The following is a 27185-nucleotide window of genomic DNA, read 5'->3' as shown; positions in this document are numbered from 1 at the left end:
TGTCGACTTGCATCTTGCACTACTGTATGTACGGGTGGCACGATGTCCATTTTCGACTACCTGCCATTTAGCTTGGTTCAGAGCGTGCGAACAACGGAAATGGCCGTTCAAGCGCGCGTCGTCCTGCGGCCCATTCTACCATGTCAAAAGCAGCTTCAACTGCCCCTCCGATATCTAAAAACCGTGCCCTGCCAGCAAGGGAGGCTCTGTCCTTCAAATCGGTATTGGTGCGATGAGAGGGCTCTTATGAGTAGTCGACTCTTGCTCATTCAGGTTGTAGCAAGCTTACGAAACGCGACAATGGAAGCGTGGCTTGAAGACCGCGGACCAAATATTGAAGAAATACCCGGACCACGGGGGTACGTTTTCATGCCTCTGAGATATTCGCTGCGGCTGATATGCCCGTGCTAGAGACTCTGTCTATGAAAGGTCTCATACTGACGAACTTGAATCGTAAAGAAGAAGGCATTGAGCTTGTTCGAAAGGGTCTTCGCATGGACTTGACGTCTCATATTTGTTGGCATGTTCTTGGCCTCGTTCACAAAGCCGATCGTAATTACGCAGAAGCCCTCAAATGCTACACACAAGCGCTTAAATTCGAGAAAGTTTGTGTCAACATGCCCCATTTCCTAGAATATCACTGATTATGTATCCAAGGATAATTTGAACATCCTGAGAGATGCTGCCCACATGCAAACGCAGTTGCGCCACTTTGACCAATTGGTCGAGACGCGACAGACCCTGTTAAAGTACCGGGCCAATCTTCGCCAGAGCTGGATTGCGTTAGCCTTAGCATATCATCTCAATGGAAAACTGGACTTTGCGAAGAAAGTCCTGGAACAGTACGAGGCAACGGTGAAGGATGTACCTCCTCGTGATCCAGAACATTCAGAACTTCTGTTGTACCACGTTCGTATTCTGGAAGAGATGAAACGCCACGATGAAGCATTAGACTTCCTCGTTAAGAATGTGGTTTCCCAGTCCATAATTGACAAATCCACGACCGCTATCCTCAAAGGTCTGTGATTGTTCCAAAGTCCATTGTTCGTACTCAATGAGGAGTATGTAGCTCGACTACTGCACAAGCTTGGGAAGACGGACGAGACTCGAGAGGCCTGGCTCTCCATCATCGACAGCAATCCAGAATCTTACGATCATTATCGTCGTTATTTATTGACACAAGGCATTGACATGGGTTGGTAATTTCGTTCGTAGCAGAAAATGGGGACTCACCTTGCAACCTCAAACTAGATTCCCTTGAAAACGACAGTCGTACTGCTGCTATCAAAGTTCTCCATCAACTATCAGCTCGGATTCCCAGAGCCATCGCACCCCGGAGGATTCTGCTGAAGTTAACATCAGGTAAGAAAGTAGTGGGCTACACTCCAGGCGTCCTCTGATAGAGGCTAGGGGATGAGTTCAGACTACTAGTTGCAACGTATTTTGAAGCAGCAATTGCACGTGGCATACCTTCGCTCTTTTCTGATCTCAAGGATTTGTATGTTTCCAGTGAGAAACGACAAGTCATAGAAGATATTGCAGAAGATTTATATAGAAAGACCCTGGAGAACTCCAAAGGCAAGTTACTATCCCTGTCCGCTTCGCATCTCTTAACCCGAAACTTTCCATAGAGTATCCACCCTCTTCCCACATCTGGGTATTGTACTATCTCATTCAACACCATGCCACCAATCCCAGCACCATCCCTCGAGCCTTAGCATTGGCTGATAAAGCCATTGAGCACTCACCGGCTCTTCCTGATTTGTACATGGCAAAGGCACGCGCCCTGAAACGTGCGGGGAATCCTTTTGAGGCTTGCATTACCATGGCCTCTGCATGGCGTCTCGACCTTCAAGACCGTTTTTTGAACACCAAAAATGCGAAGTATTTGTTGCGGGCAGGCTATATTGAAGAAGCGATTAAAATGCTTGGATTGTTCACAAAGGTTGCCATTCTTTTGGAAGCGCCATTTTTTTTGACTAACCTCTGTGCTCGTAAAGAAAACTGCATCGCTACCGGGAGCAGATCTAGAAGAAATGCAATCACTATTTTACATGAGAGAGGCGGGAGACGCCCAGCATCGTTCTGGAAAGTTAAACCTTGCACTTAAGCGCTACAACGTTCTCTTCAAGGTATGTTTGTCCCATCCCAGGGAACAATGTGCTTATGGGAAATATGCCCAAGACGTTCGATGATATTGAGGACGATCAATACGATTTCCATGCCTATGCCTTGCGGAAATTTACGATGACCACTTATCTACTGTGCGTATTGCATACTCATTAACGCAGTGTCCTTGCCGACACATCTTGGCCTCATAGACTGATTGAAATGGAAGACAATTTACGGTCGCATCCTGCTTATGCTCCTGCTGCACTTGCGGCGGCGAAGGTTCGTAAGACTTCTTTCAGAACTGACCGTTAGAAGTCCCACTACTTTTTTTGCAGATATATGTACAAATACATGACGAAACGAAACCTGCCCCACAAACATGTAAGAATGTTGCGGAGTCCCCCGTATTGTACACACTCATTGAGCCCTTACAGCAGCCCTCGATAGTAAGAAAAGGGCGGGTAGAAGGGGGAAGAACGTTGAGATTAAGCCGCAGGAGGATTCGAAGAAAGGTAAACTTGTCTGGGTGATCTTTGTGTACCTCCGCTCATTTAAAACAGCTCTGGCGACACCACCTAAGACAGATGACACAGATATTCCTGTCGTCAGGGATGACGATCCTGAAGGATTAAAACTCTTGACTGTTCCCGATCCGCTAGAGATTGCATGGAAACGATTATCACCGCTGCACTCTCTCCGACCAAAGCTCCTCGACACATGGCTTGTTTCTTTCGATGTTGCTATACGACAAAGTAGGTTCTCCCATTGCATTCGTTCACTCGGATTTATGGTTTAGCAAATGAACAGAGAAGTATCTCCAAGCGCTGAAGGCTCTGAATCATGCTCGCAATCTATCACCAGGCGACCCAGGAGTCCATTATCGTCTGATAGAATTCAAGCTTGCCGGTGAGTCCGCTTACATTTTCGTGGCCTTTGATCTAAGGAAGCCTGTCCTTGTATGCAGTCGAACAACCAAATTTGAAACTCCCAGCACCCGTCCAGACAGTGATCACAGAAGAGCTATCACAAATCTTCCCAGCCGATGTTTCTTTAGAAACCTTTAACTCTGCTTTCATGCAAACCAACGTATCACCTGGGTCGGCATTAGGTGCCGCGCAGGCCCTGGTGCTCATTCGTGGGCAACAGTCCTCCCAAGTCGAAGCAGAGGAGCTTACATTTCAACTCTTACGACCAGAAACACATCTCTCCATCCAGGTAAGCGATGATCCTGTATTGCAATTATATCAACGGATGAGCTCACATTTCCTATTCCCGATTCCGTGGTAGACTGGACTAAATGCTCTGGAGTTTTTGCGTACAACGTTGAAATCACCACGCCACGAGGAATTCCGGCTACAATGTGCCTTGCGATTCCCTCTTTCATGCGTTTTTAAGACCCGGGAGGAGCTGGATGAGCTGCGTGAGTCGACACTGAAGCACCTAGCCGCCTTGGAGGAGCTGGAGGGGGAGAAAGATGAGATCTTGGATGTGACCACCAATTAGCCTTTCCAAACGGGGCGCATGCCATATGGCCCTTGGGCCAGCAAACCTACAGGACACGAGACCGGATCTTTGGGTTTAGGATTAGTTTACAATTCAAACAAAGGGTGGACTCATATACCTCCCCCAATATATATCTACGACTGTGATCGACTCCCTCCACAAACCGTACAGGCGACTTTGAGCATTGCTATACTATTAGAAACCAGCGATTCATTAGCGCTAGACAATTATTTACAAGATCCAAGACAATGAAGAGAAAATGTACCTCAGTTGAACTGAGGGAGAGACGAAAAATCCGAGAAATGCGCTCCTAATTAAGCCTTCAGCGTCTGACTATCAACAAGAATCAACGGATGCAAATCCAGCTGAGGATAAAATCCCTCGGTTGGCCCCGCTTTTCACTTTTTCCTCAACTCATTCTTTTTATGGGCCGCGATTATTGTCCAACAGCTGAGCTTTCGACACACTCACTGTTGTCTACATGCGAGTTCAAGATGAATTATTGTTTCGTCCCAAGGAGTATTGCTATTGGACCCGACTCATCCGTGTCGGTGCATCCAGATACACACGCGGGCCCGACATTCCACCGTCACGCTGGGGTTCGCTTCGCGAGCACCACCCTGTTAACGATCATCATCCATGTACGGTACTCCATGGCCGTCTATCTATCACTAGCATTCCCTTCGACAGTCCTAAGTTTGTGTACCTTGCTGTCAGCTACCTAAGCTATGGTTCCCGTGTTACATCGGTCCAAATATCATACAACTATACAGTTCCAAGTGTCGCTGCGTCTGTTTGACTGCAACTCGGAGCTCTTTAAGTTATTCAGATTGACAAGGTGCACGGAAATCTGCCGAGTGTCCTGCTGCCCTGTGATTTCCCAACACAGCGAATGCCAGACAAGTTGCTTGATAACAATGCGGCTCCGATCGTCATTTTGCGAAGGACATTCGTTGTCTGGAATGCACATTATGATCAGCCCATGTGCGAACACAGATCATGGCTTCCTGGTGCACATACGTTAGCCATCGTATTACATACGAGCCCACTCTCGGAACAAAACTGTCGTATTCCAGATTCTGGTGTCGGAAGAAGATGCCAGTGTGAGCAGCAACTTCGTTATCCACCCCTGCTATAGGCACGGACTGCCACTGGGGTGTTAGAGCCAAGGGCAAAACGATGAAGCGATGCAGATGTTTTCGCGGTTGCTTGGGAGGAAGCTCATCTAATGCAATGGACGGTGGTCTCGACAGAGATAACTGTGAGGACGAACTTCGCGTGGATGGGGTTGGGGAAGTTGAGCGCTGTGACACATCGGAGAATTGAGTGCTTTCTTCTGAGGGCCAGCGCTCAGGGCTCGGAACTTCTAAATGGGTTTGTCCGCTCCTGTTCTTTTTGGCTGACAATGCTTCCATCTTAGCCTTGGCCTTGGCCGCAGCGGCTTTGAATAAGTCAAATTCCAAGGCGCTGCCTTCCGCAGCTGACCCCGCATGGTGCTCTGGATGGAATGGCTGAGTTTCCAGTTTGAGACCACCGATGTGTGGAAGTTCGAAACTTTTCAAGCTACGAAAGGAGGATGTGATGGAGCACTTTGTACCCTCGTCACCCTCCGGCACGGTATGAGTGTAAAAATGCACCCAATCGCCACCCCATTTTGTGAGAGCTGTGAAACGCTCATTTAGGCCCTCTCTGTCGATAACAGCGGAACCAAACTCGAAATAATCCGACACCCATTGGTACGCGGCGCTGAAGGGGTGTTTGTCGTGTGCGTGACGGCTCAAGAATTTGAAAGTTTTAGAAATTTCTGACTCGGATGCTGCAGGCGATGCGGCGCGGTTGTTTTGTGAATGAGTTGGTGATCGGTGGTTATTGACTAGAACAAAATTCTTTAGTGAAATGTGCACGGTAAGATGTGCAGGTTCCGTAGGTGCGTACGCGAAACATCGTCGACAGATTGGCGGGGTGCAATGTCCACTTTCGTGGTGTCGTTGACTTCTGCTTCGGGCTGCCTCTCACCCGCAAAGAGTGACGCTAGTCCGCTCACGATAACATGCGGGTCTAAGATAAGGAAGGTTGATATCTTGGTGACGGAAGTTGATGATGGTTAGCTTACGGACTCCAAGATAGGGGACGTCCATTGCAAGTATGCCAATGATGGGATGAACACTATCAGCCTGTCTCGCATTGATGACTGCAGCGTCTGCTACCAAGTATCCACCAAGTGAATGTCCAGTCAAAATGACCTTTCCTGGTGTGAGAGTATCGATCCTAAACAGGGGGCAGCTGAAGTCACTGCCGTATAGGAGAGTGTACAAATTCTCGTACCACCGCAGCAACTTCGCAACAGCATCTGCAATGGGGCGCTTGGCCTTGTATGTTGGGTATATGTGAGTATTCAGATTGATTCCTGGGAGCGATGGCTCCAAGTACGAGTGAAGATCGGTCGGGAACGACTGTCGGATAGTTGCAATAGAACGCATCAAGCAACTTGCAGATGTGCCCAAATACTTGCCTGAAAAGATGTATGATCCCCTCTCCAACCTTGCGCAGGCATCAATCTACGTACTGTCCACTCCGAATCATCAACACTCACCGTGGACATAGCATATGTGCACCGTCGTAAGCTCGCCCATTGTGTTTCCGGTGATCGGGATTGGACAAGCGGGCGTGAGAACGTGAGAACACCGGCCTCGTGGCGTCATACTGGCGCTGTGGTTGCCGCGCGGATCTCCTCGTCGTAATCGATCAGCCAGGAGATCATAAATTGGGGTTTGCTCTGATTGTCCAGTGTAATCCATTTCACACTCCGTCATACGCCCACCGCATGACACAGGCACGAAGGATAAAATGATACACACACGCTTATTGTGCCAGATGTGGGATGAAAGTTTCTCAATTTCCGGGCCAGCACATCATATTATGATCAAACCCCCTATGGGTCGTGCGACGAAAAAGTGGGCGAAATGAAGAGTGGCAACATGTGAGTACTTTGAAGGGGAAATCGTCGTGGTTGACTGAATGGTGTATTGAAAAAGCCACGTTCGCGAGAAGTAAAGCGCTCACAGGCGAAAATGTACAATCAAGGCGACTGTGGTGATTTGGAACATAGCGTAGCCGCAGGCGCGCCGACAAGCGACAAGTCAGGTCTGTGCGAGGATCCACGGGAAGTTGGGAATACCATTGAGTGAGGCAGAGAATTATGGGGAGGGGATGCATGATTCCCGTGGTTGAAATCCCTTGCAGGCTGAGGATCAAAGAAAAATGGAAGATGGAAACAGTACGCGTAATTAGTCTCTCATTCGTTATGGCTGCTGCGGAAAGACAAAAACCAATAAGGGGGACAAGCATTACAGTGTTCTCTGGTACGTCAGGGTCACCTGTTCGCGGAAGCTCCTCATGCAAAAGTCGTTTGATCCACCCTGCCCCGTTCGCCTACCACAATTACCTGCTCCGTGTTTGCTTCGACGGGCCGTTTGACCGCCTGACAAATGCCCACACCACCAATTTGGTTTGGTAGCGTAACGCAAGAGGCCGGCTTGGAATTACCATACCTGCTCAGTGGCTAGGCAGGTTACCAGCCTCTATTGAAATAGACTCAGTGGCGCCCGTTCCAACTTTCGAGTGGCTGTGCAGCCCATTCCAGCTTCGAACCGCCACGTCTCCATACCAGAGAGTTTTGTTCCCTCTTTGTTTCTCACTTAGCTTCTCGGTTAGGGCATTTTAAAGCAAGGATTTATTTCTCCGAGCCGCTTGAATTTTCGGGAGCGTTTATATCATGCCCCCTAGACGCAAACAAGTTCCACGTCATGCTCATTCCAACCCTCAGCAACAGCCGCAACAGTCACAACAGCATCCACAAGCGCAACAGATGCAAGTCAGCCCACCAGAGCCTGCTGTCCAAGCTGCCATAGATGCGCAATTTCGACCTGTGAATCTGAAGCTCGGCGCTGATGATGGCAAGGCAATTGCTCTGTGCGCCTCTCATGGAAGGGAGGTTTGTGGGGACTGCGGGCTAGACTTCACCATGTTAAATCAGACTTCCCGAGTACTTCAGTCTCTTCCTTCCGAAATGCCCGTTCCACCACCTCCGCATGTTGTCCATCCCCAAAGAAGTCCGTTGGTTCAAAAGGCGAAGGAAGAAGGAAATGTACGTTGTTCCCTCGCCACACGCTCCACTCACACACATTTTCTGCCACTAGCAACTATTCAAACGTAACAAGCATGAACAAGCTATATCCAAGTACGGCTTTGCCGCGAACCTGGCCGCGTCCCGATTCCCATGGGAAACATCAAATCTTACTCGTGAGGAGCTCTCAATTGTCGTGTGCAATCGTTCTGCCGCGTATCTTGCCGCTGGAGATCCTGTTGGGGCATTGATTGACGCCGATGTTGTCGTCCAGCTGAAGAGACCTTGGAGTAAAGGGCACTTTCGAAAAGCAAAAGCATTATTGGCACTGGGAAAGCTTGAAGATGCCAGGGAGAGTGCTTTCTTAGGTTTGCAGTTTGAACCCGACAGTTCGGTGCGTTTCTGCCGTTCATATGCTTTGTGAGCGCTTATCAAACTGAATTAGGAATTGTCCTCATTTGTCGAAGAAATCGATGCATTGATCGAGAAAAATAAATCTGCTGGTTAATATCACTATTTATACATCTGCGCCACACAATACATATATACATCTAATCGAACGAAATGCATCGGATACTCAAGACTTGGCATCGCCTAGCACTGAATTGACGAGCCGGTCAGCTTCAGCTTTGCATTCTTCTGGTTCTTTAAAGAGTCGGAAGACAACGTGTCCCGGTAATCCCGAGACGGCTCGTGCAATCCTTGCATCCAGTTCTGTACGTTTCTTCTGTAGCGTCGCATTGGGGCGATTCACTTGATTCTGCGCGTAGAACGACCCAGCGTGAGATACCCATGAGGAGACTGACATGGTTGAATCCACTGAAGATTGAGGATGTGGGCTATGAGGTTGATGTGAAAGCGTCTGTTGTGTAATGGTCCCGTGTCTTGATATATTAGAGCCAGTGCCCTGACGAGGAGGGGGAGGGGATTGTTTCCCTGGCTGTTGTGAAACGCGAACAGTGGCATTACGGTCCAGACCGGTCCCATTCGAGGTCGCTAGGTCGCTGTATAGACCGAAAGAGTCTGAGTTTGGTAATTGAGACTGCGGGATATTTGGAGAGAAATAGGAGCTTCCAGGTATCTGCTCCGATGCAGGAGATGGCGGCCCTGGAGAAGATAGAGGCAAAGTGTCTGGGCTCGTCGTCAAATCAGGAAGTACATCCCTGATGAAAATTCCAAGAATTTGATCCCTTCCACGAAGGTGGAAATCCTTGGCCAAGGAAGTGTACAACTCCAAGTCTAGGGCGCTCTTGAATTTCCAATCATGAAATGAGGGTTCCGCGATACTGACCTTGTTCTCCAGAATCACCGACAAGAATAAATTTGGATTCCGGGAACCTATCAAGAACCTATGGGAAAGATAGGAAACTACATCACATTGACCGTACATTTCTGCTTACCTCCAATACACCAGCTTTCTTACGTTCACCTGCCGGTTCCCACAGGCCTTTAAACAAGCTCTTCCCCCCGTAAAACTTGAGCTTTAGAGATCCTGAAGGGTTTAATCCAAGTTGAAGAAAGAGAATAATGATCAGACAATAAATACACATGCCTCCAGGAAATCCTCCTACTCTGAAGAAGTCCGACAAAACAGGAAGTAGCTCAAATGGAGAATTGGACTGAGCAAACAGCTATTCTGAGTTATCCAATACGGGCAAGAGATGAAGTTACGCACGACGTAGTGGAAACGTACTCCACGATCGCTCAGTGTGGTGTACCATTCCGCCATTCCCGGGACAGAGAGTTCCTCAAGATGACGAACGAATACATTTCTGAATACGGTACGAACTCCGTGCAGGATATGCGAAATCTTGATAGTGTCATCGATATCTGATATAAGCCGGACCCGGGCATTGGTGATCGGAATGGGTATCTGAGCCTTTGGCGCCGTGCTATGCAGTGCACTCTGAACTGCTGGCCTGAATTCATTCAAGTTTCTCGGGAATTGAGCCGGGAACGTATCCTGCGGTGGTGGAAGTAGCTCTGCGAATGCGATCAGTGAGTGTTCTGATGAAGAATCTCCAAAGGCGATGTGAACCCCTCCAGGATGAGTGCAAACTGTGTCGTATGGTATGTGGAACAAGTGCCCGAAATAGCCTTGATCGGTCAGCGGCACGTCTATGGTCCCCAATGGACCATGGCCGTGATCTGGGTGGTGCCCGGATACAACCGTTGTAAAGAGAGTGATACGAACCATACGATTCGTAACGATACTCCCCCAGAAGGGCTGAAGACGGGAGTCGAAATTCGCGTGAAGACGGATAAGTTCCTGAGGCGCCATACCGGCGAATGAAGCTGCAGGGGACAATGTGGTCGGAGAGCCACCCGACGAGGTGGAACATGATGACGAAGTGGAGGAGAGAGATGAAGTTGATGATGCTCGATGTTTGTAGAGATTCGGATTTGTTACTGGAGCGTCGTCGGTCCACGGAGATGTGTCCGGAGGTGGTTCGGTGTCAGATCTGATCGCAAAATGAGGGCGCGGCGGTTCTAACGGGTCAGATAGTACGGAGCGAGACTCCAAAATACTCTTTTCTATTTCATCGTTTATTCCTTCGGGTGTAGGCGGAAGTTCCACGAGCCTCAAAAGCTCTTCAGTGGATTTGCTGAGTTTGGGTACACGGTAAGTTCGTGTTGTTGGGAGTCCCTCCACATCCAGTGGTACCTTGGGTAGAGTCGCGAAACCTTCATAAACTATGAGTCGTGTGTGTAATTCTGGGTCTGTTCAAGTCTACCTTTAGCTAGTTTCATGAATGCTTTCTGAGATCGGGATGCAGATTCGGGTGGGCGTAGGCTATATGCTGACAACATTATATGCTCAGAACCAAAGTGGTAGAATTGTGCGATCTCACGGACCATATCCAGAAACAAAAACCTCCACCGTAAAAGATGACTCTGGTGTAGCAGGACTTTAAGCGCCAAGATGACTGAGTTTCGAGGCATGCTCACACGCACCTGGCGCACGCGGGAAAGAAGGGATTGAGTATCTCTTCGTTGCCCACCCGGGGAAGAGAGCGATCCTCTGATGTCCTTTGGACTCTTCTTCACGGCGAAGCGCGCGATCATGGAGCCACTGCTCTTTGACTTGACCGAGGAAGCTGCCCTGTCTGGGGCCATTTTTCGCCCTATCAGATTGGACTGTGGCCAGGGTTGTCGTGACGTTATTAATTGTCCCTTTTATTTTTGACGTAGCAGCGGCTTTCCACGAGCTGAAGGGCGACATGCCAGACACTGACGCTCTGGGTGTAGAGGCCGCTTCACCCCTCATGTTCGGTGGCAAGTGGCGAGGAGTAGAACTAACGCGCCCGTACTATTTCGCGCACGATGGCGGAGGTACGGTGAGTCGATTGCGGTTCAAACCACGGAACGGAAATCCGTCCGAGGCGCTGTTGGCCAAATATGTATAGGAATCCCCGGATGCAACGCGACCCACAAGCGTGCAACCGGCTCTCGCTCAACTCCAGTGCTAAGTCTAACGTTCTGTCGTGGTGTTATACGATAGATTGGCGACAACATGGAGCGGATGCGCCAGAAATTTCCGGTGAACCAATCTGATTCTTTTGCTCGTGGAAACAAACCCCTCCCCCCTGGCTCGAACCCCCCTAATGTCGCTGCCCAGGACATCTCGGGCCCTAAGGATGGAACGCGCGCTGGCTCAAAGCTTCTGACAGGCTTTTCTTCCAGTCCCGCAGCTCGATCACAGTTTAAAAACCCGCTCATCCAGACATATAAAAATGTCGCCAAGTCAAAGAAACAGATCGCTGAGCAAGAGACGCGTCAAATGGCACAAAGCACGGTGCCACAAAGAGCGTTTGTATCTACCTCGTCATCCAGCCTTGCGTTATTTCCCGTCTCCATCAAATCCAACTCACAACAATCGACATCTTCCTTCATGGATATCGGTTTGGATGAGGAAGATTCTTCAGAACCGTTGCCGAACGTCCCCACAGAGTTTCCGCTAGATGTCGGTAAAGCCAATGAGCTAGATGTACAGTCGAAACGCAAGGCTGAGCCTTTTCCCTTGGATACCCTGTTTGAACACTCTAGTCGCTGCTTGCCGAAGCCATTTCCGATGGATCTTGGGGAGATTCCCTCACCGAGCTCCGAAGACACCATCGAGATTAAGGATATCCTCGATGTTCTATGTACCCCTCCCAGAACGAGACCATTGAGCACCTCCCCTTCCACCAGGTCACTTTCCGAGTTGGGTGAGCTGTGCGTGACAGTGAAATCGCAAGGTGGCGCAAATGCCGTGAAGCCGTTCCCGCTCTCTACCCCTGAACTCGAGGAACAAACATTTGAGACCAATGGTGGTCTTTCAGTCCCGCCGGACAATCCCTCACTCAACAAATCAAGGACCGCTCACGGGTGTGTACTGCGTTCGTCGGCGTCGGCTCGCTTGGATGCTTACGACCCGCAGGTCACACTTAGCACCGGGGCTCGAAGTGGACATAAGTTATGATACAAGCGACGCCAGTGGGTGAATTCTCGCTGTCCCCACACGCACAGGAGTTGGATTAATCGCCTTTCTTTAGTCGATCCAAGCACAATATGCCCATTTTGTGATGAGCCCTGGCCATCAGACCCAAGTGCAGAGCTGACAAACCTCCTTGCACGGGCTCGACGAAAAGCTTGGCCACACAAGCGTTATACCAATCCTGAAGGTCTCAAGGCACCACTCGAAGCTATAATTGATCTGTGTAATACACATCGCAGTGAGGCCTCCATCATTCCGGAAGGCATCGCTAAAGGCTGGCCTTCCGAAATCGATTTCGATGCTATTCCAAATCGATTATGGAAACTGAAACCTGCTCTCCAGAAACTCATCGACTTCCCATCCGGCTGGCATTTTTTTGACATCGCAAAGAAAGATATACAGCAGTTTGGTGCTGCGGCAACGAACAGCACTCGTGGCCAATTCTCCACTTTCTCGAGAACACAGCCCGGCTAGTGGGTGTCACAAAATTCATAATCGTATGTTGTGTCTCATACTATTAACAGCTACGGGGAGCGGGGGCTTGTTCGAATCGCAAATGGATTGCATGACTTATTTCCTGGCCTTTCGACTCGACCTTCCTTTGCGCCACTGGATGTAGAGAATTTCCTTCTTCGAGTCTTGATACCAGAAACAGCTCGTTTACTCATTATGGAAGACTTGGACTTAGATGAGGCCGATGCGCTCTCTGTGCTTCGGGAGAGCCAGAAATATGGTGTAGCCAAATTCCCTGATCGCGGCGAGGAAGACGCTTTGGAGAAATTCGGGGTCTCCATGCGGGTACGATTAAAGCTGGGACAGGAGCGGCATCTTGCTGATACGAAAGAGGCGGAGCGAGAGTTAAGAACGGAACGTAGAAAGACGAAGAAAAACAAGCATGATCTCCCCCCGAACCCGACGCCACCTCTTTGACTCAAGGGGAGGTGTCTGGGAAGAGCCGCACTGGGTCCCGGCCGCCCTTGGTCGATATACCCTCGCCTACTACTGAGACCTCATCTTTGGATATGTATAGCGAGCAAGCCTCTCAGCCAAAGAAAAAGAAGAAACGCACTATTCTGGGAGAACCACCCTTAGTCCTCTCGTTCTCTGGTGACCAGCTCTCGACAAGAGAGGATGAAATTCATCTGCCATCCAACTCAGGCAGACGCCTACTTAAAACAAACTCTGTCGGAACTGTAACTTCTCGTCCCTCTTCCATCGGGTGAGTCAGGGGCGGTTTCCATTGAAGTGACTCCAGGACACACTTAACATCCTGCTGCCCCAAAGATGGTCTCGAACCCTCCGAGACGATGCCGGGGGGTTGATGGATTTATCCGACTCCGATGCTACATCTTGACACTTATTCAAGCTCAGCTCACACACTTCATCTCATACACATCCCTAGAGCCATTTAATCGTTTCGTTACTGTACCGCGTATATAGTAACATGCCAATCAATGGTGACGAAATCGAAGAAATCTGGAGTGCACCAGTAACTCCCGCAAATCATTGAGGTATGGAGTTTATCTCCCATTCAGACTCGCACTTAGTGGACGCGAATCCCCATCTGCCGCTCCGGTTATCCGCAGACTAGTTCCTCCAGCAACAATGTTAGAGATGGTTTTCTGTAGATCAACCCATTCCGAATCGCGGGGAACACCAACATCACCAACATCATAGACATAAAGTCGACCGTCACTGCAGCCCAGCGCTGCACGCCGTCCGTCTTTACGTTCCCATGCAAGTTTGTTGATGGCGCGGCCTGTTCCGACATTCGTGGTGATGATGGGAACCTGGCCAAAAATGTGAGCAGAAGATCATCAAAAAGAAGTAAAGTATGAAACGTACTTCGGTATCTGTGTTCAAATTCCACAAATCAAAGCGACCAGACCCATCGACGGATCCGAAGACGGCAGGATGGTGAGGGTGCCACCGTACATCATACACGTAATCATCAGCCTCTTCAAATGAATATAAAGGGGAAATAACATTGACACTCGTGGATGGTTTCGTTGTTGTTTTTGCCTTCCACAGCTTGACGGTCCAGTCCACAGAACATGTCAGAAAGATATCGGAAAAATCTATCGATCCTTCCAGTGGGTGGAAATGAAGACCCATTATTGGTCCAGAGTGTCCTTTGTAGATGTCATGCTGGTTGAGACCAGCCTTTGATCCGGCACGATCGTACCTGTTGGCTTGATACACATTGCCTTCTTCTGTACCAACCCAAAATGTAGTTGTTTCATTATCCGGAAAGTCAAACGTTGTTATGGCGACTTCGTTCGTCTTATTATGGCCAGCATGTACAAGCTCCAGGGTCTCCTACAGAGCGCATCAACAACCATCAAAGCTAATTGAATGGCAGAGTTTACCTGGGGCTGCGCGAGCATGTCAACAAGCCAGCTGCAAACCATCCCGTCGGTACTACTAGATATCAAATTGTGCGCGTTTTGGGTCCCAACCATCTGCAGTGAATATACGGGATATGTGTGACCAGATGCAGAAAGAGGCGACTTCAACACGGGGAGATGTTTGGCTCGTGTGTCCCAGAGCAGAATCTGTCCAGAGTAAGTGCCTCCAAAGACAAGATTTGGATGGAAAGGCGAAAAGCAGGTCGACAATACATCGGACTATGACAATGTTTAGCGAAAATGTGAAAGGTGTCGGATTTCATCGAGTCACACCTGCGAGTGGAAGACAAACTCCGGTCTATCAACCATGTGGATGTTCCATATACACACAAGACCATCGGGATCATTAACAGCCGTTGGATTCTTATTGTAGGATGCTGCAATAAGTTCTGGATACTTGAATTGGTGCGTTCAGCTAAGTAAACTCGTCTTCTGATGAAATGAAAAGCCACTTGCTTTAATAGACCAATCAATGTCGGTGATGGAACGACTTTTGGCCCATTTCTCATCAAAGAAGGCGCAAACTTCCTTGACCCTCTTCCCTTCGTTGTCCGTTCTGACGATCATACGTAAGATATATTGCAGGAGATCAAGAATAACTAACTCACGACACACCACCTCCTATTAATCTATAGTCCTGGGTATAGTCGTACGAGTCATTCAACGCCCTCTGAATTCTTTTGGACGATTCCTCCACGAAATCAAGAAATTCGGGGGTGGCAAAAATAGCAGCTCTCTCCTCTTCGGTCAACTCTTAACATTGAGAGTAAACCAAGCGGACCCCCTATATAATCGGGAATTCATCATACCTCTGATCTCCTCCTCGATTTCTTTGGCAATTTGCTCATTTTCCTGCTTCAATTCTTGCTCCCTAACAGCAGTTGCAGCCTCGACTTCTGCTTGTATCCGCTTTCTGATCTCATCCTCCGTCGGCCCGGATGGGCCTTCGTCGAGTTCAACGGTCTGCACGACTTTGTTGTAGAGCACTTTTTCATCCCTGGGACGCAGTAAGGTCAGCTCTGGCTCAAAGCCAAGGCTTGGGGTTGGTTGGGAAAGTTTAACTGGCGATGGTGTAGGGGGGACTTCAGTGCTAGATGGACGACAAGGCATTAGTTCTCCGCCACTTCATTGTTCAATCGTTAGCTTATACGGTTCTGGTCCAACTGTGGATGCAGCCACGATCGTCCCTTTCCCCAAAACATCTGATCCCGTATCACTTCCACGGCTGACCCGACCGGAAGAGGCTGGTTTGCTTTGAAGACTGCTAGAGGAAGCATCTAATTGTGGCCTCTCCGAAGTGCCACTAGTGACACTCAGCCGACCGGAAGGTGAAAATTCACCCGTACGAAAGCCAGGGGTGGAGGGCGCCGTTGCACCGCTCGGCGTTGAGCTTCGAGGGTTGAATAGGTCGTAGACATATTCATTTATGTCCTTGTTGGTTCTTGGCAACCTCACGGGACTCTGTTGATCAGGTTATTCTGGATGCTGAGCGAAAACCCATGTATCGCACTGAGCGAACCTTCTCCTGGTCCACATGCCGAGTCTTCGCTCGATCCTCGCGTTGTTTCCTCAATTCCCGTATTTCCGCGAGTTTTTTGCGTTTGGCCTCGAATTCAGCGCGTCTCCTTTCTTGCATCGTGTCGCGGCGTAATGGTTATCGGTAAAACAGCGTATAATACGGTCCTTGGCGTGTAGCTATTAACCCGGGAACAAATTTGGAACACGAAAAGGAGAAACGCGTCTTCGACCAGAACCTTAACTGTCCGCGGGAACGGATTCTTGTCACGGGACCACCTCGGCCTTGCTTCACACACACCAAGCCACTGTCATCAGCTCTGATCAATCACTTACTAACAATCAGTATATATGTCGGCGGCTGGGAATTGGCCACCTTCCGTTCGGTGAGTGTTGCGAGTCGCTACACTGATCGCTGGTGCAAATCTTGCTCCCAGAGAATGGGTCTCCAAGTGTTTAGGGATGATGAACGATTCTAATCGGGATGCTGCATCCGCAGAACTCAAAAAAATGATCGCTGAAGCGTACGCTAATAATACGCTATGGGAGACGGATTGGGCGTCGATAGAGCTGGAAAGGCAAGTCTCGTATCTATCCGTGTATCAGGTGGGGCGTAAGCTTAAGGCGGCACAGTCTTAAGCCACAAATCAAGCCATTTTTGAAGCGCAAAGCTGGAGGGTAGGACACTTGTTTCTATCACGGCAGCATTTAATGACGTAGATATTGTAGAGCGGATGACAACGTGTCAAAGAAGTCCAAGAACGGATTAGCAACCTCGCAGCCTATTTGTTCTCCTGCGAAACTCCAGGAAAGGGAGAAGCGATTTCGCCGGGAACCCGAAGTAGACTCCCAGAAAAATTCAGGCTCGTACAAACCTCCTTCCTCGTCAGAATACAGTCGGCACGTCAATGCACCAGATTCAAGACGGAAGAGAACCGATGCGACAAGTAACAATCCAGGCGGCGCTTCAGGCTATCGCACGCGACGCCAGGCTTTATTAGGAAGTCCGTTGGGAGATGATGACGATGTGGGCCCTGACTCTGTACGAGAATCTGTGCACATCCTATCTTCCGCTTACGGATCTATCTGACATTTCTCTAGAACGTGATAGACTGGGATAAGTATACAATAGTTGGCCGATCCACTGAGTTGTTCAAGCCGTATCTTCGGATCACTTCGGTGCGTCCTGGTTATCAGTTTACCTGCTCAGCTGATCCTGGATCTGCGCAGGAACCCGATCCAGCGCAGATAAGACCCCTGGAAGTGCTTGAACGGACATTGGCTGAGCTTAGCCGTCGCTGGCGTCAGAAACCTGACTACGTTTGGACGTGCGATCAGCTCAAAAGCATGCGGCAAGACCTAACCGTACGATTCCTTGCTCGAACATCTCTCTTCACGTGCGTGTCTAAAACTGACGTTTTGGTTAGGTGCAAAGGATAAAAAACAAATTCACCGTCCAGGTATACGAGATCCATGCTAGAATGGCGCTCGAAAGCGTATGGGTTTTCTTCATTCTTTAATTCAACATTTACCCAATATCTCGTCAGGAGGACCTGAAAGAGTTCAAGTACTGTGAATCACGTTTGCGAGAACTTTATGAGCTCGGCCTACCAGGCTGCAGAGATGAGTTCTATGCCTATCGAATCCTCTATTCCACATGCGCCAGGACTAAGACCGGTACGAATCGTTCCTCGCTTAGGATGATTTGCTGAAAATTCCACCTTTTTGCTCCCGAGTAGATTTGAATATGTTTATCGCATCGCTGACCCCTCAACAGAAACAACAGGTTTTTATTAAGCAAGCACTTGACGTCCACACAGCTATTTCCACCGATAATTATCACAAGTTTTTTGTCCTTTATTTGAACGCTCACAACATGGGGAGCTATATCCTTGATCATATAGTAGAGGCAGAACGAGTCAAAGCCTTGTCCATCATGACCAAAGCGTAAGGGATCTCCACCGATCATGCTGTTGTGTTCACTTTGGCATTCCTAGTTATCAGCAACTACCGAGTCCGTTCATAGCATCTGAGCTGGCATTTGAATCTGCCAGAGATGCGGTAAATTTCCTCCATGAATGCGATGCAGCAGTCTTCATAAACACCAAATTGCCGAATGACGTCGCTGCCGGACCTGGCCCTCTCGGTGGTCGCATTGGGGTCCCACCCTCGTTCGCTGATGTGTCGGACGAAGCTAAACTTCTGGATTGCCGACAAGTGCATGCCAACCTTAAAGCGCTTCTCGAAACAAAGTTCATTCAACTTCGGATCAGAGATGCTGTTTAGTATCACTTGCGCCATCTGGTGCTTTTTGGTTTTTAGCCTCCTGCTTAGCCTTAGGGAATCCTTTCATTGTAATTTTTCACGCATCCTTTTTCTGCCGTTAATTTTTTTTGTACTTTACACATTCTTTGATACCGCACGAATGATACATAGGCTTAATGCGTAGCATATACATATGTCAATTTCTCATCCTCGCTGGGGCGAACCGTTTGACAGGGACCTCACGGATCGTGAACTCTCTCAGAACTGCAGGAGTATCCAACGCAGCAATGGACAATTTGGACATTGCTGGTATTGTGATATAAACCAACATAATGGACTGTCATCGAGCCATTAGGGAAGAAACCACTTTCAAAGTATTTCAATAAGACTTGCCTTTCGGACTTGAGTGTTTACTCGATTTAAGGTACTTAACCATGCCCAGGAGAATGGCTTAGTATTCGGAAGATTAAAGGGCGAACTTTCTTCATCATTTGGATCTTCGTAGGTTGGACAAAGAATCATTGCAAATCTGTGGGCATCGATCAGATATGTGCATTGCTATTGAAATAAATCCAAAACTACCCACTCAGCATGGGAGAAAACTGGTCCCCGTCTGTAAAGAAGATAATCGACACAGAATTTGATGCCGCTTTTAACGACCCAACCGAGCGAGCGGAAGTGATGATACGCTACGTAGTGAACAAGGAATGGATTGTCGCAGCGTTTATGTTTGGAAATGGATTTTGGTATCGGAAAGGTGTGTGCGGAGAGAAAGGTATCCCACGTCTCTTCAACGGTTAGGTAGCGTTCCTTCACTCGGTAGAAAAAAAAAGTGTTGAGGGCCGAGGCTTGTTCACGCTGATAAACTAGCTTACAGTCATCGGGTCGAGAATCAGAAGACAATCTAGCCCCCACATCAGAAAAAATGCCTCCTGGAGGGTTAGCTGAAAATGCTCCATGTTCTCAGGAAGTTCCGATCCATCGGGCAAATTTCTTTCTGCAGTCAGTACGGAATTTGTAGCTTCCATCTCAGCAAGAGGCGCAGCATCAGCTGGTCTCCATTCTGAGGGTGGTGAAGAGAGTTTCTGCGTAGCGAGGTTTGACCGTATAGTTGTTGAGATATTTTCAGTGGGTGGGGTTGGGAGACGACCCTCGGCTATGAAAGTTGCCTCTGCCTCTGCGGCAGCAGTCAAGATGGCTTGAGCGCGTTCAGCTTTGAATATTTTGCGTTCCTCCCGGCGTTTGGCGGTCAGCTCCTCAGCAGTCAGCACTTGTCCGACGTTATCACCACATTAAAACAATCAGGGGGAGGGGACTGAGATGCTGTTGCTCACCTCTGACCCCAGCAAGTTGGTTCACTCGTCGGTTGAGCCAAGTGGGCTCACTTCTAGATAAGTTCCCTTTTCCAAAGAAGCCTCGCTGCCACAAAGCCTCAATATCTTTGGCGTTCGTCACCCAGACGGAACGAGTGCCAATGTCAAATAACCCGATGCATCGGGGATTTAATACTGAGACTCTAGCAAAGGACGGACCAAGCACACCCGTGAGGGTTTTCGATAGAATAGATGTGGACGGCTGCGGAATTATTGGCAGAGCGTACGCACAGAGCCGATTGTCACGGCGCTTTCCCTTGGCTGGCATTGACTTAATGACTCCCACGTTTGGCTGAACGCAAGCGCCCGGAATCAAATTACTGGGTGACCACGCTAGATAAATATTACAGCCGTTTTCGGCTTAGTTGTCACGTGATCCATTTTGATTCCGCCCTTGCTCGTTGCCCAAAAGCAGGGCTCAACAAAGAGTGCACCATGTCTCAGCAACCACATAAGCTAGTCACTTGCGGTTTGCTGCAAAACGTTTGTATATCTATTACGCCCGGACCTTTTTTAGCGATAACGATAATTTTTATTTTTCATGATTTTAGGTTTTACCCCTTTTACACGATTTTCTCGACAACGGCTGGATAGAATGGGCTGTAAATTGGGCAGAAATAAGTCTCAATGTGTCCCTCGGGACCTTTTTTTTCTTTAGTAAATACGTTGCGTTTTGAGTGTTTTATTACTCAAATGCTTTCTTTGGTAATGGAAATCCGTTGTACATAGTTTTCTCAATAACCACTGCGTGGAATACGATTAAACTTATGCCAAACACACTTAAGTAATATATCTTAGGATCCCCTTTTTTTCAAGTCAATCGGTTGCTTTTTCCGCTGGCATGAGCATGTATAACCGCGGGGAATGTGTAAATGATAAAAAAACGAAAATGCAACCGATTAACTTGAAAACAAAAAGGTCCCGAGATATATTGCTCAAGTGCTTTCTGCGTAAGTTTCGTTGCATTTCACGCAGTGGTTATTGAGAAAACTATGTACAATGGATTTTCATTACCAAAGAAAACGTTTGAGTAATAAAAAACTCAAAACGCAACGTATTTACTAAATAAAAAAAAGGTCCCGAGGGACACATTGAGAATTATTTCTGCCCAATTTACAGCCCATTCTATCCAGCCGTTGTCGAGAAAATCGTGTAAAAGGGGTAAAACTTAAAATCATGAAAAATAAAAATTATCGTTATCGCTAAAAAAGGTCCGGGCGTAATAGATATACAAACGTTTTGCAGCAAACCGCAAGTGACTAGCTTATGTGGTTGCTGAGATATGGTGCACTCTTTGTTGAGCCCTGCTTTTGGGCAACGAGCAAGGGCGGAATCAAAACGGATCACGTGACAACTAAGCCGAAAACGGCTGTAATACGTTTGCATAACAACAAAACTGGTTTTCCCAATCTATTCTTGGTGTTGATGGAATCCTACTGACGGTATGGAAGTAATCCAGGTTTTTCTGATATCTTTTTTTTTGGCAACTTCTCGCAACTATCGGTAAAATTTCCCGGCACTGCGCAAGCGTGATCGACCTACGTACCGTCGGCATGAGTAACTTACCCCGAAGCATGAATGCAACTACACGACAGGGCTCGAGGATGGAAAGAAAAAAAAATAGATAAATGAATCGATTCTTAAGAGGTCTGGCTACGGTACATGAAATCTCTACGATGCCAATGACCACCCCGTGCCTCAGTGCGTGGGTGCCTTTGGTGGAGTGTAAACTGGGGGAAGGTTATTATCGAGTCAGCAGAGAATTCACCAACATGTTGAGCAGCCCTTACTGAGTTTTCTATTCTTGATAGGTGTCCACTTGTAGCGCTTCACGTAAATGCTAAGGGCGAACAAGGTGGAGAGGAGAATGACAGCCTTCAATCCCATCTTCTTTCTCTCGTCATGTTCTGGTTCACCTGCCCAAGACAAGAACGTGACGACATCTTTAGCCATTTGCGATGCTGTTGCAGGAGTACCTAGAAGTGGGAGTTCGTAAGTGAGGAGTTAAAAAAGATGCGACAAGAGAATTGCGTATACGCAACGAACCATCTTCGTACTCGACTACGCCATCGAAGAGGACACGGGCCATAGAGATAGCACCACCGGGGAAGTAAGGGTTGTAACTGAGACCTTCACGGATTTCCACACCAGCTGGAGGATCAGCATATCCAGTCAAAATTGAGAACACGTAGTCCTGCATATAAGATTCAGCCACCAGGGTACGCTCTTCATCAATTTCTTTGCACTCACAGCACCACCATGTCTCGCTTTGGTTATCAAACTGAGGTCCGGAGGGAGACCTCCACCATTCGCAGCTCGTGCAGCCTCCTCATTAGGATACGGCGCAGGTAAGTAGTCACTGAGCTTTCCAGGTCGCGTAAACATCTCCCCAGCATCGTTCGGACCATCCTCATATTCGACTTCCTCAGCGAGTACCCGAACCTCTTCCGCAGTGTGGGAAGAGCCAACAAGGTTGCGCCATGCAATACGGTTTAATGAGTGGCATGCAGAGCAAACTTCCCTGTACACTTGGAAGCCTCGACGAATACTGGGGAGGTCAAGAAGAGCACAAGTCAGCTTTCCTTGCGACCGTGCGAAAGGTGGGAAATCGAGGCCTTAATAAACACAATCAGACCACCAATCAACACTGACCTTGCATGGTCGAAGGAGTCGAGGTAGCCATTGTGACTCCATGGGTAGGCTGGAGGATGAAGACCATCCTCGGCGGGAGAACTGGCGCTCACTTCACCGATGAAAGGCAGGGTTCCGTATAGATGCGTGTACCATGCCACCGAGCCAACAGTAGCAGCCGTAGCAGCCGCAAGCACAGCGTTTGAAGTCAATCGGCTCGTCTAATTGAAGACCAGGAAAAAAAATCCCGAGATGAGGCAAATTCGGCGGGGCAGTCAACAAATGCCGGTGAATTTTTTTTTTTCCCAAGAGGTACCTAAACTCACCCCGCGAGGAGCACTTGAGGCTGAAGTGCTAGCCATACGGGACCCCGATGACATTGCGCGAGCCGCGGTGCGCGCGACCGCGAGTTTCGAAATCATTTGGCAAGGAACGCAACGTCCAATAGTGAGAACTCACAGGTCACACGCGGTAATTTCCGAACGGGGTTTTGATTTCTTGAATGCAGGGGAGACAGTCCAAAAAAATCTATCTATCAACCTTGGCCCCCCCGGACAACTCGACGAGCTCAGGGCCCGCCTTATGTGGAGGTGTCGCAAGGACCAAGAGCATCCTCGCATTCGGAATTCCCGCCTCTTCCAGCGCCGGCAAAAGCCAGCGCGCCCAAATTAAATCGACGACCAGCGAAAGAAGAAAGCATGAGTTTTCAACACCGGAACCCGCCTTCGTCGAGATTGACAGGAAGCTGACATAGGACCTACCAGAGGACTTCAACCGCCGCATAACATGCTCGGCGTACAAGTCCCTGAGATTTGCAACTTCCGACTGTATTTTTTTTTCTCTTCCGTTCTTGCTGGAGCGGGGTGAATGCTCACTATTTAGAAGAGTATTTTATGAGCCATTTGGAAACCTTTTTCGTGGAAGGGACTGGTAAGATGTACATCGTTGAAATGAGTTCTCCATTGTACACTTGGCATTCAAACCCCGGCAAGCTTGGCAATTTCAAGAAGCAGGACCAGTTTGTCAAAGCAGACTTTTGGAGCACATTAACCGGCCTAGGTTTCCGAGATGGATCGAACAGTGATTCAGTGTGAACGGTCGACCAAGCAAAATGACAATAATTAGTCCAACAAAGATGATTCAACAATGGGGGAAATGACTGCAGTTGGGTGGTACGAGAACAACAATGAGATAGCGCAATATGAAACTAGAGGAATTTGAGTGTGAGCTCGGGTCAATATCGGTGAAAGAAATGGCGGATATTCACTTTTTGGACAATGTTCGAGTCCGTCTAAGATTTCCATATCAAGAACGCGTGAGATCCAACGTAGAAGTAGATAAAGTGCTTGGTTTCTACACGTGTTCATTGCGAAAGAAAACAAATCAAAGAAATGTTTGCTGTCAAAAACGGCGACACTCCCATCGGGACAACAGCATGGCAACTCACCATGAGTAACGTAACTCCCAAAGTTCTTTCCGACGACTACGTGCCACGTTGGCCCATACTTGGTGTCGAACTCGCGTTTGATATGTGATGCGATATCCTTTTCAATCGCAAACTTTTCGAGAGCTGCGATGGATATATCGACGGTGGCTTGCTGCATGTCTTCAGTCATGTCGACATTCTTTATAACGACCTTGGCGCCTGTCTGATTGAAAGGATCAGTCCCAGTCGAAGCAGCCGGTTCTGGTTCAGCCATATTGAATTTGATCTGTGAATTAAAAGAGAATGATTAGCCGCCGCAATCATTTCCGGATTAAACCAGCGTCCATTCGCCAAGCGTGTCATTTTGAGACTTACATGAGGGAGGTTCTTCGAGATGTAGAGAGGACGACCCGTCTCCGGCAGTTCCCGCGCTGTTTCCAAATCGAGTTCGGTTGCTCATGAAAGCTGTGATTGGTCTAAGTGTAAGCCAAGCCAGGAATATATGCAAAAACTTATGTGAGTGTGATAGGGGATAACATGAGGGACACAGCATCAGAATGAGGGAATGCTGCTGCTGCGGTACTTAAGTAATCCAGAACACGAGGCTACGGAGACTCAAGGCAAAAATATTCCGCAGTCTGCCGTAGCTTCGTTTCCATCTTTCTTTCGCACCACCACTACTCGGCACTTTCACGTCCAGACATGTCTAACAAAGATGTATGAGACGCTCCTGAGAGTTTGGACTAGCTACTAACTACCCTCTCGAAGTACTATCAGCAGGGCGGTTCAGGACCTTGTACGGATTAGCACGTTGTCTCACTTCTACTTGTTGACATCCTGGCTTTCTAGACAACACCCCTCCAGGACCACCACCAGGGCAATACTATCCTCCCCAAGGTGAGCACCATTTCCTGCATCTCAAGGCCACGATCTTGAACAGAATTGATTAATAGGGCCACCACCACAAGGCGTATGTCTCCTTTCTGCGATCGCACCTCGGTCTATCGTTTGGATAGCTCAGACGTTTCGATTAGGGATACTACCCACAGCAACCACCGCAGGCTTATCAGCCCGGTCCTTACCAACCTCAAGTGCGCATTTTTTGCGTGTTGCAAGACACTGACTTAATATAATCATTGTTAGCCTCAGCCACAAACAGTTTATGTACAGGGGCCGCCTCAGGTTAGTCGTATAGAAGGCCGGCTTATGTCGATTCTAAGCCCCCACTTATCAGAAATCGACTAACGACGGGACATGTATGGCTTGGTAAGTAAGACTCGACGCAAGTCGTGGTGCGTGTTAACTTATCGTATGTATAGCCTCGCTGGTATATGTAAGTGCCGTGTGGCCCGACGTGTGAATATTCTGATGGTGTAACTGTTCGATGAAGGCCTATGCTGTTGCGCGGAAGGTAACGTGTGTCTGCTCGGCATCGGTGATCCGATGGTTCACCGTGACTATATCCCACAGAAATCTGCGAGTGCATCTTTTAAGCATGCCCGCCGACTGATCTTCGGTGGCCCCTTTGATTCCAAAGCGATGGGCGTTGCGTTGCGTCATTTGAAATTTACGTTCTTCCACGTGTCTCTGGTACATTCTGATGTCTCGTCTCTTGCTGCCACACATTCCCCACTGTACCTTACAATGGACAGACCCGAATTTGCCATTCCCCAATCTTGATACTCTCCCCTCTCGGATGATTTGTACTCGTCTGCTTTGCGATCGTTAACCGTGATCTCCGGCCCGGTGCGGAGGCTAATAGCAAGCTTAAGTATAGTGATGATGGATCCCCTTGACGTAAACCCAAAAATGCTGCACAAAAGCGTACGGCTCCAAACGCCCGGATGTCATCAGAGGATGGCGATATCGAACTGCTCGAAGTTGACATAAATGACTTCCCCGTCCTTCCCTCCGACTACGACTCTCCTTCCTGCTTGGATCACCTCGGAAATCGGCTCGAAATCATCCGGAAGCCAATAGAGATATGCCGATTCCTTCCCGCGTCGCGTGCATAAACAGTTGCGCTCAAGAATGATAGGGAGTGAAGGATCCGGCATATACGTGCTGGAGAACTCTGCTTCTGAAGGAGAAGTCGAAATTTCTGTCCATGTGCTTGCGTCCAAGTATACGGTGAAAGGCCCCTCGGAATCCTCCGAGGTCTTCCAACCACGAATCCTGAGTGTAAGGCCATCTTGAGAATAGGATATGTGGTAAGGTGCTTGAGGCTTCATCTGATCAGATTTGAGGCTCTCAATCTCGGTGATGTCTATTATTTGCAAGCATTCCCTGGACAACAAGTCCCAGACCCGAATGGAAAGATCTCGGCCAGCCGAAACAACCTCCGTATTGTCAGCAGAGAGGCAGGCACATGTGATAACATCAGTGTGCCCGCCCAACACGACGGGACGCCGGTTTAACTTCCGATTCCGGATTCCGACAGTCCAGTCGTCGTTTACGACTACTGACAGTCGCGCGTTGGATGCAATTGTAAATGGATCATAGGTTCTCCCATCGTGGATAAAGTCGTCCGTATCCCATATGCGGATCGAACGGTCACGCGAACCCGAAGCCACCCTCGTCCCGTCCGGAGAAAACGCTACTGTGTATACTCTATTGGTGTGGCTAACAAGGGTACGAGCATGAATCCACCTTGTCCCATCAGCATGCCACAGGGAAATGGTCGAATCTGCCGAAGCGGATGCAATCCATTTGCCGTCCGCCAAGCAGGATACGGAGTACACTGCATCAAGGTGATTTTCAAGGGCCAGTGATGCGTTATCATCGAATACGTTTAGGATGCGAACTTTGCTATCCTTGCACGCCACGATCACCCTTTCGTTGTCAGGATGGAAGGTGAGACAGAACATGAGGCACCCCACGTTAAATTGACGGATTAGGGTTCCGGATGCAGCGTCCCAAACTCGGACGGCCCCATCGTACGATGCAGATGCCAACGATGTTCCATCTGGTGAATACGTTACAGAGACCACAATGTCGGTGTGGCCTTCGAGAATACGAATGTTTGAGCCATCAGAGGCATCCCAAATACGAATGGTTGAGTCCCCTTGACGCTGACGCGAGGCGCGTCCGTACGAAGTAATGCAATGGAGTTTACGCGCTTGGAATGGCCGGAAAGGCGTTTGGGCTTCCCAGAACTGTCAGCATTACAAATGTAGATTGAGCCATTCTCGCATGCACACCCCAAGTTGCGAACCATCTGGAGAAAATGTGACATAACGCAGTCGGAGAGTAGGTCCACCTTCGAGACCTTTGGTTCCAGTGTTCGCGTTCCATACCCAAACGCATTTACTTCTGAAGGCTGATGCCACGTAGGTACCGTCTGATGAGT

At 48.6% G+C, this 27185-nt stretch overlaps 12 protein-coding genes across 12 annotated transcripts; 5 read left to right on the top strand and 7 right to left on the bottom strand.

Moving 5' to 3' along the window:
* Positions 1–94: 94 nt before the first annotated feature.
* Positions 95–3768, top strand: EI90DRAFT_3075571 (N-terminal acetyltransferase A auxiliary subunit). The gene is made up of 17 exons (XM_039061585.1): positions 95–227; positions 281–359; positions 412–605; positions 658–1018; positions 1070–1195; positions 1252–1362; positions 1411–1578; positions 1632–1945; positions 2001–2132; positions 2185–2264; positions 2322–2391; positions 2448–2493; positions 2547–2624; positions 2673–2864; positions 2920–3018; positions 3077–3327; positions 3400–3768. Exons 1-17 carry the CDS (start codon positions 141–143, stop codon positions 3613–3615), a joined length of 2604 nt encoding a protein of 867 aa, XP_038911404.1. The 5' UTR covers positions 95–140; the 3' UTR covers positions 3616–3768.
* A 779-nt stretch (positions 3769–4547) lies between these two features.
* Positions 4548–6217, bottom strand: EI90DRAFT_3019622 (uncharacterized protein; the record flags this gene model as incomplete). Its single annotated transcript, XM_039057385.1, has 6 exons — positions 4548–4572; positions 4657–5488; positions 5551–5673; positions 5729–5883; positions 5941–6068; positions 6182–6217. 6 exons carry the CDS (start codon positions 6215–6217, stop codon positions 4548–4550), a joined length of 1299 nt encoding a protein of 432 aa, XP_038911403.1.
* A 34-nt stretch (positions 6218–6251) lies between these two features.
* Positions 6252–7226, bottom strand: EI90DRAFT_3075566 (uncharacterized protein). The gene is made up of 2 exons (XM_039061584.1): positions 6651–7226; positions 6252–6595 (listed from the first exon to the last, which is right to left on the bottom strand). Exons 1-2 carry the CDS (start codon positions 6961–6963, stop codon positions 6528–6530), a joined length of 381 nt encoding a protein of 126 aa, XP_038911402.1. The 5' UTR covers positions 6964–7226; the 3' UTR covers positions 6252–6527.
* A 55-nt stretch (positions 7227–7281) lies between these two features.
* Positions 7282–8547, top strand: EI90DRAFT_3075565 (uncharacterized protein). The gene is made up of 3 exons (XM_039061583.1): positions 7282–7762; positions 7815–8135; positions 8187–8547. The coding sequence occupies exons 1-3, from the start codon at positions 7391–7393 to the stop codon at positions 8247–8249; spliced, it is 756 nt and encodes a 251-aa protein (XP_038911401.1). The 5' UTR covers positions 7282–7390; the 3' UTR covers positions 8250–8547.
* Positions 8208–11321, bottom strand: EI90DRAFT_3075564 (uncharacterized protein). The gene is made up of 8 exons (XM_039061582.1): positions 10697–11321; positions 10598–10636; positions 10477–10542; positions 9417–10426; positions 9294–9360; positions 9142–9233; positions 9033–9090; positions 8208–8980 (listed from the first exon to the last, which is right to left on the bottom strand). Exons 1-8 carry the CDS (start codon positions 11007–11009, stop codon positions 8319–8321), a joined length of 2307 nt encoding a protein of 768 aa, XP_038911400.1. The 5' UTR covers positions 11010–11321; the 3' UTR covers positions 8208–8318.
* On the top strand, positions 11256–13148 carry EI90DRAFT_3019619 (RTC4-like domain-containing protein; the record flags this gene model as incomplete). Its single annotated transcript, XM_039057384.1, has 4 exons — positions 11256–12109; positions 12162–12217; positions 12277–12691; positions 12743–13148. The coding sequence occupies 4 exons, from the start codon at positions 11256–11258 to the stop codon at positions 13146–13148; spliced, it is 1731 nt and encodes a 576-aa protein (XP_038911399.1).
* Positions 13149–13738: 590 nt separating this feature from the next.
* Positions 13739–15736, bottom strand: EI90DRAFT_2934963 (WD40-repeat-containing domain protein; the record flags this gene model as incomplete). Its single annotated transcript, XM_039055131.1, has 7 exons — positions 13739–14008; positions 14064–14537; positions 14588–14845; positions 14900–15015; positions 15079–15182; positions 15235–15379; positions 15436–15736. The coding sequence occupies 7 exons, from the start codon at positions 15734–15736 to the stop codon at positions 13739–13741; spliced, it is 1668 nt and encodes a 555-aa protein (XP_038911398.1).
* A 756-nt stretch (positions 15737–16492) lies between these two features.
* EI90DRAFT_3282031 (SAC3/GANP/Nin1/mts3/eIF-3 p25 family-domain-containing protein) lies at positions 16493–18615 on the top strand (the record flags this gene model as incomplete). The annotated part of the gene is made up of 10 exons (XM_039066873.1): positions 16493–16527; positions 16579–16719; positions 16775–16819; positions 16871–17183; positions 17243–17320; positions 17372–17506; positions 17569–17637; positions 17689–17818; positions 17881–18088; positions 18139–18615. 10 exons carry the CDS (start codon positions 16493–16495, stop codon positions 18425–18427), a joined length of 1443 nt encoding a protein of 480 aa, XP_038911397.1. The 3' UTR covers positions 18428–18615.
* Positions 18486–20097, bottom strand: EI90DRAFT_3075557 (uncharacterized protein). Its single transcript, XM_039061581.1, has 5 exons — positions 19741–20097; positions 19282–19676; positions 18993–19216; positions 18800–18935; positions 18486–18743 (listed from the first exon to the last, which is right to left on the bottom strand). Exons 1-5 carry the CDS (start codon positions 20045–20047, stop codon positions 18603–18605), a joined length of 1203 nt encoding a protein of 400 aa, XP_038911396.1. The 5' UTR covers positions 20048–20097; the 3' UTR covers positions 18486–18602.
* Positions 20098–21477: 1380 nt separating this feature from the next.
* EI90DRAFT_3146881 (cytochrome C1 family-domain-containing protein) lies at positions 21478–22790 on the bottom strand (the record flags this gene model as incomplete). Its single annotated transcript, XM_039065467.1, has 6 exons — positions 21478–21509; positions 21570–21755; positions 21826–21973; positions 22030–22327; positions 22432–22631; positions 22737–22790. The coding sequence occupies 6 exons, from the start codon at positions 22788–22790 to the stop codon at positions 21478–21480; spliced, it is 918 nt and encodes a 305-aa protein (XP_038911395.1).
* Positions 22791–23622: 832 nt separating this feature from the next.
* EI90DRAFT_2343793 (putative dynein light chain 1, cytoplasmic) lies at positions 23623–24300 on the bottom strand. The gene is made up of 3 exons (XM_039052902.1): positions 24212–24300; positions 23858–24122; positions 23623–23763 (listed from the first exon to the last, which is right to left on the bottom strand). Exons 2-3 carry the CDS (start codon positions 24108–24110, stop codon positions 23702–23704), a joined length of 315 nt encoding a protein of 104 aa, XP_038911394.1. The 5' UTR covers positions 24111–24122; positions 24212–24300; the 3' UTR covers positions 23623–23701.
* EI90DRAFT_2343816 (uncharacterized protein) lies at positions 24151–24995 on the top strand. The gene is made up of 4 exons (XM_039052903.1): positions 24151–24318; positions 24366–24553; positions 24605–24733; positions 24790–24995. Exons 2-4 carry the CDS (start codon positions 24402–24404, stop codon positions 24962–24964), a joined length of 456 nt encoding a protein of 151 aa, XP_038911393.1. The 5' UTR covers positions 24151–24318; positions 24366–24401; the 3' UTR covers positions 24965–24995.
* The last annotated feature ends 2190 nt before the right edge of the window (positions 24996–27185 follow it).

The sequence above is a fragment of the Cantharellus anzutake genome (genome assembly GCF_015039405.1).
Source record: "Cantharellus anzutake strain C23 chromosome Unknown EI90scaffold_62, whole genome shotgun sequence".
Classification (NCBI taxonomy): Eukaryota; Fungi; Basidiomycota; class Agaricomycetes; order Cantharellales; family Hydnaceae; genus Cantharellus; species Cantharellus anzutake.
The sequence above is the reverse complement of the archived record's forward strand: the minus strand, read 5'-3'. Positions and strand labels throughout refer to the sequence as shown.

Coding starts and splice junctions, on each gene's coding strand:
- EI90DRAFT_3075557 (XM_039061581.1), bottom strand. CDS start 20,047: ATGCCAGCCAAGGGAAAGCGCCGTGACAATCGGCTCTGTGCGTACGCT. Junction 19,677..19,740: donor CCAACTTGCTGGGGTCAGAG/GTGAGCAACAGC, acceptor ACGTCGGACAAG/TGCTGACTGCTGAGGAGCTG. Junction 18,744..18,799: donor TAAACACTCAAGTCCGAAAG/GCAAGTCTTATT, acceptor GCTCGATGACAG/TCCATTATGTTGGTTTATAT.
- EI90DRAFT_3075565 (XM_039061583.1), top strand. CDS start 7,391: ATGCCCCCTAGACGCAAACAAGTTCCACGTCATGCTCATTCCAACCCT. Junction 7,763..7,814: donor AGGCGAAGGAAGAAGGAAAT/GTACGTTGTTCC, acceptor TTCTGCCACTAG/CAACTATTCAAACGTAACAA. Junction 8,136..8,186: donor AGTTTGAACCCGACAGTTCG/GTGCGTTTCTGC, acceptor AAACTGAATTAG/GAATTGTCCTCATTTGTCGA.
- EI90DRAFT_3075571 (XM_039061585.1), top strand. CDS start 141: ATGTCAAAAGCAGCTTCAACTGCCCCTCCGATATCTAAAAACCGTGCC. Junction 1,196..1,251: donor GACACAAGGCATTGACATGG/GTTGGTAATTTC, acceptor ACCTCAAACTAG/ATTCCCTTGAAAACGACAGT. Junction 1,363..1,410: donor TCTGCTGAAGTTAACATCAG/GTAAGAAAGTAG, acceptor GATAGAGGCTAG/GGGATGAGTTCAGACTACTA.
- EI90DRAFT_2343793 (XM_039052902.1), bottom strand. CDS start 24,110: ATGGCTGAACCAGAACCGGCTGCTTCGACTGGGACTGATCCTTTCAAT. Junction 23,764..23,857: donor TGGGAGTTACGTTACTCATG/GTGAGTTGCCAT, acceptor GAACACGTGTAG/AAACCAAGCACTTTATCTAC.
- EI90DRAFT_3075564 (XM_039061582.1), bottom strand. CDS start 11,009: ATGAGGGGTGAAGCGGCCTCTACACCCAGAGCGTCAGTGTCTGGCATG. Junction 10,543..10,597: donor GGTTTTTGTTTCTGGATATG/GTCCGTGAGATC, acceptor TAATGTTGTCAG/CATATAGCCTACGCCCACCC. Junction 8,981..9,032: donor CGGTGATTCTGGAGAACAAG/GTCAGTATCGCG, acceptor AGAGCGCCCTAG/ACTTGGAGTTGTACACTTCC.
- EI90DRAFT_2343816 (XM_039052903.1), top strand. CDS start 24,402: ATGCTGCTGCTGCGGTACTTAAGTAATCCAGAACACGAGGCTACGGAG. Junction 24,554..24,604: donor CAGACATGTCTAACAAAGAT/GTATGAGACGCT, acceptor ACCCTCTCGAAG/TACTATCAGCAGGGCGGTTC. Junction 24,734..24,789: donor GCAATACTATCCTCCCCAAG/GTGAGCACCATT, acceptor ATTGATTAATAG/GGCCACCACCACAAGGCGTA.
- EI90DRAFT_3075566 (XM_039061584.1), bottom strand. CDS start 6,963: ATGCTTGTCCCCCTTATTGGTTTTTGTCTTTCCGCAGCAGCCATAACG. Junction 6,596..6,650: donor TTTACTTCTCGCGAACGTGG/CTTTTTCAATAC, acceptor CAAAGTACTCAC/ATGTTGCCACTCTTCATTTC.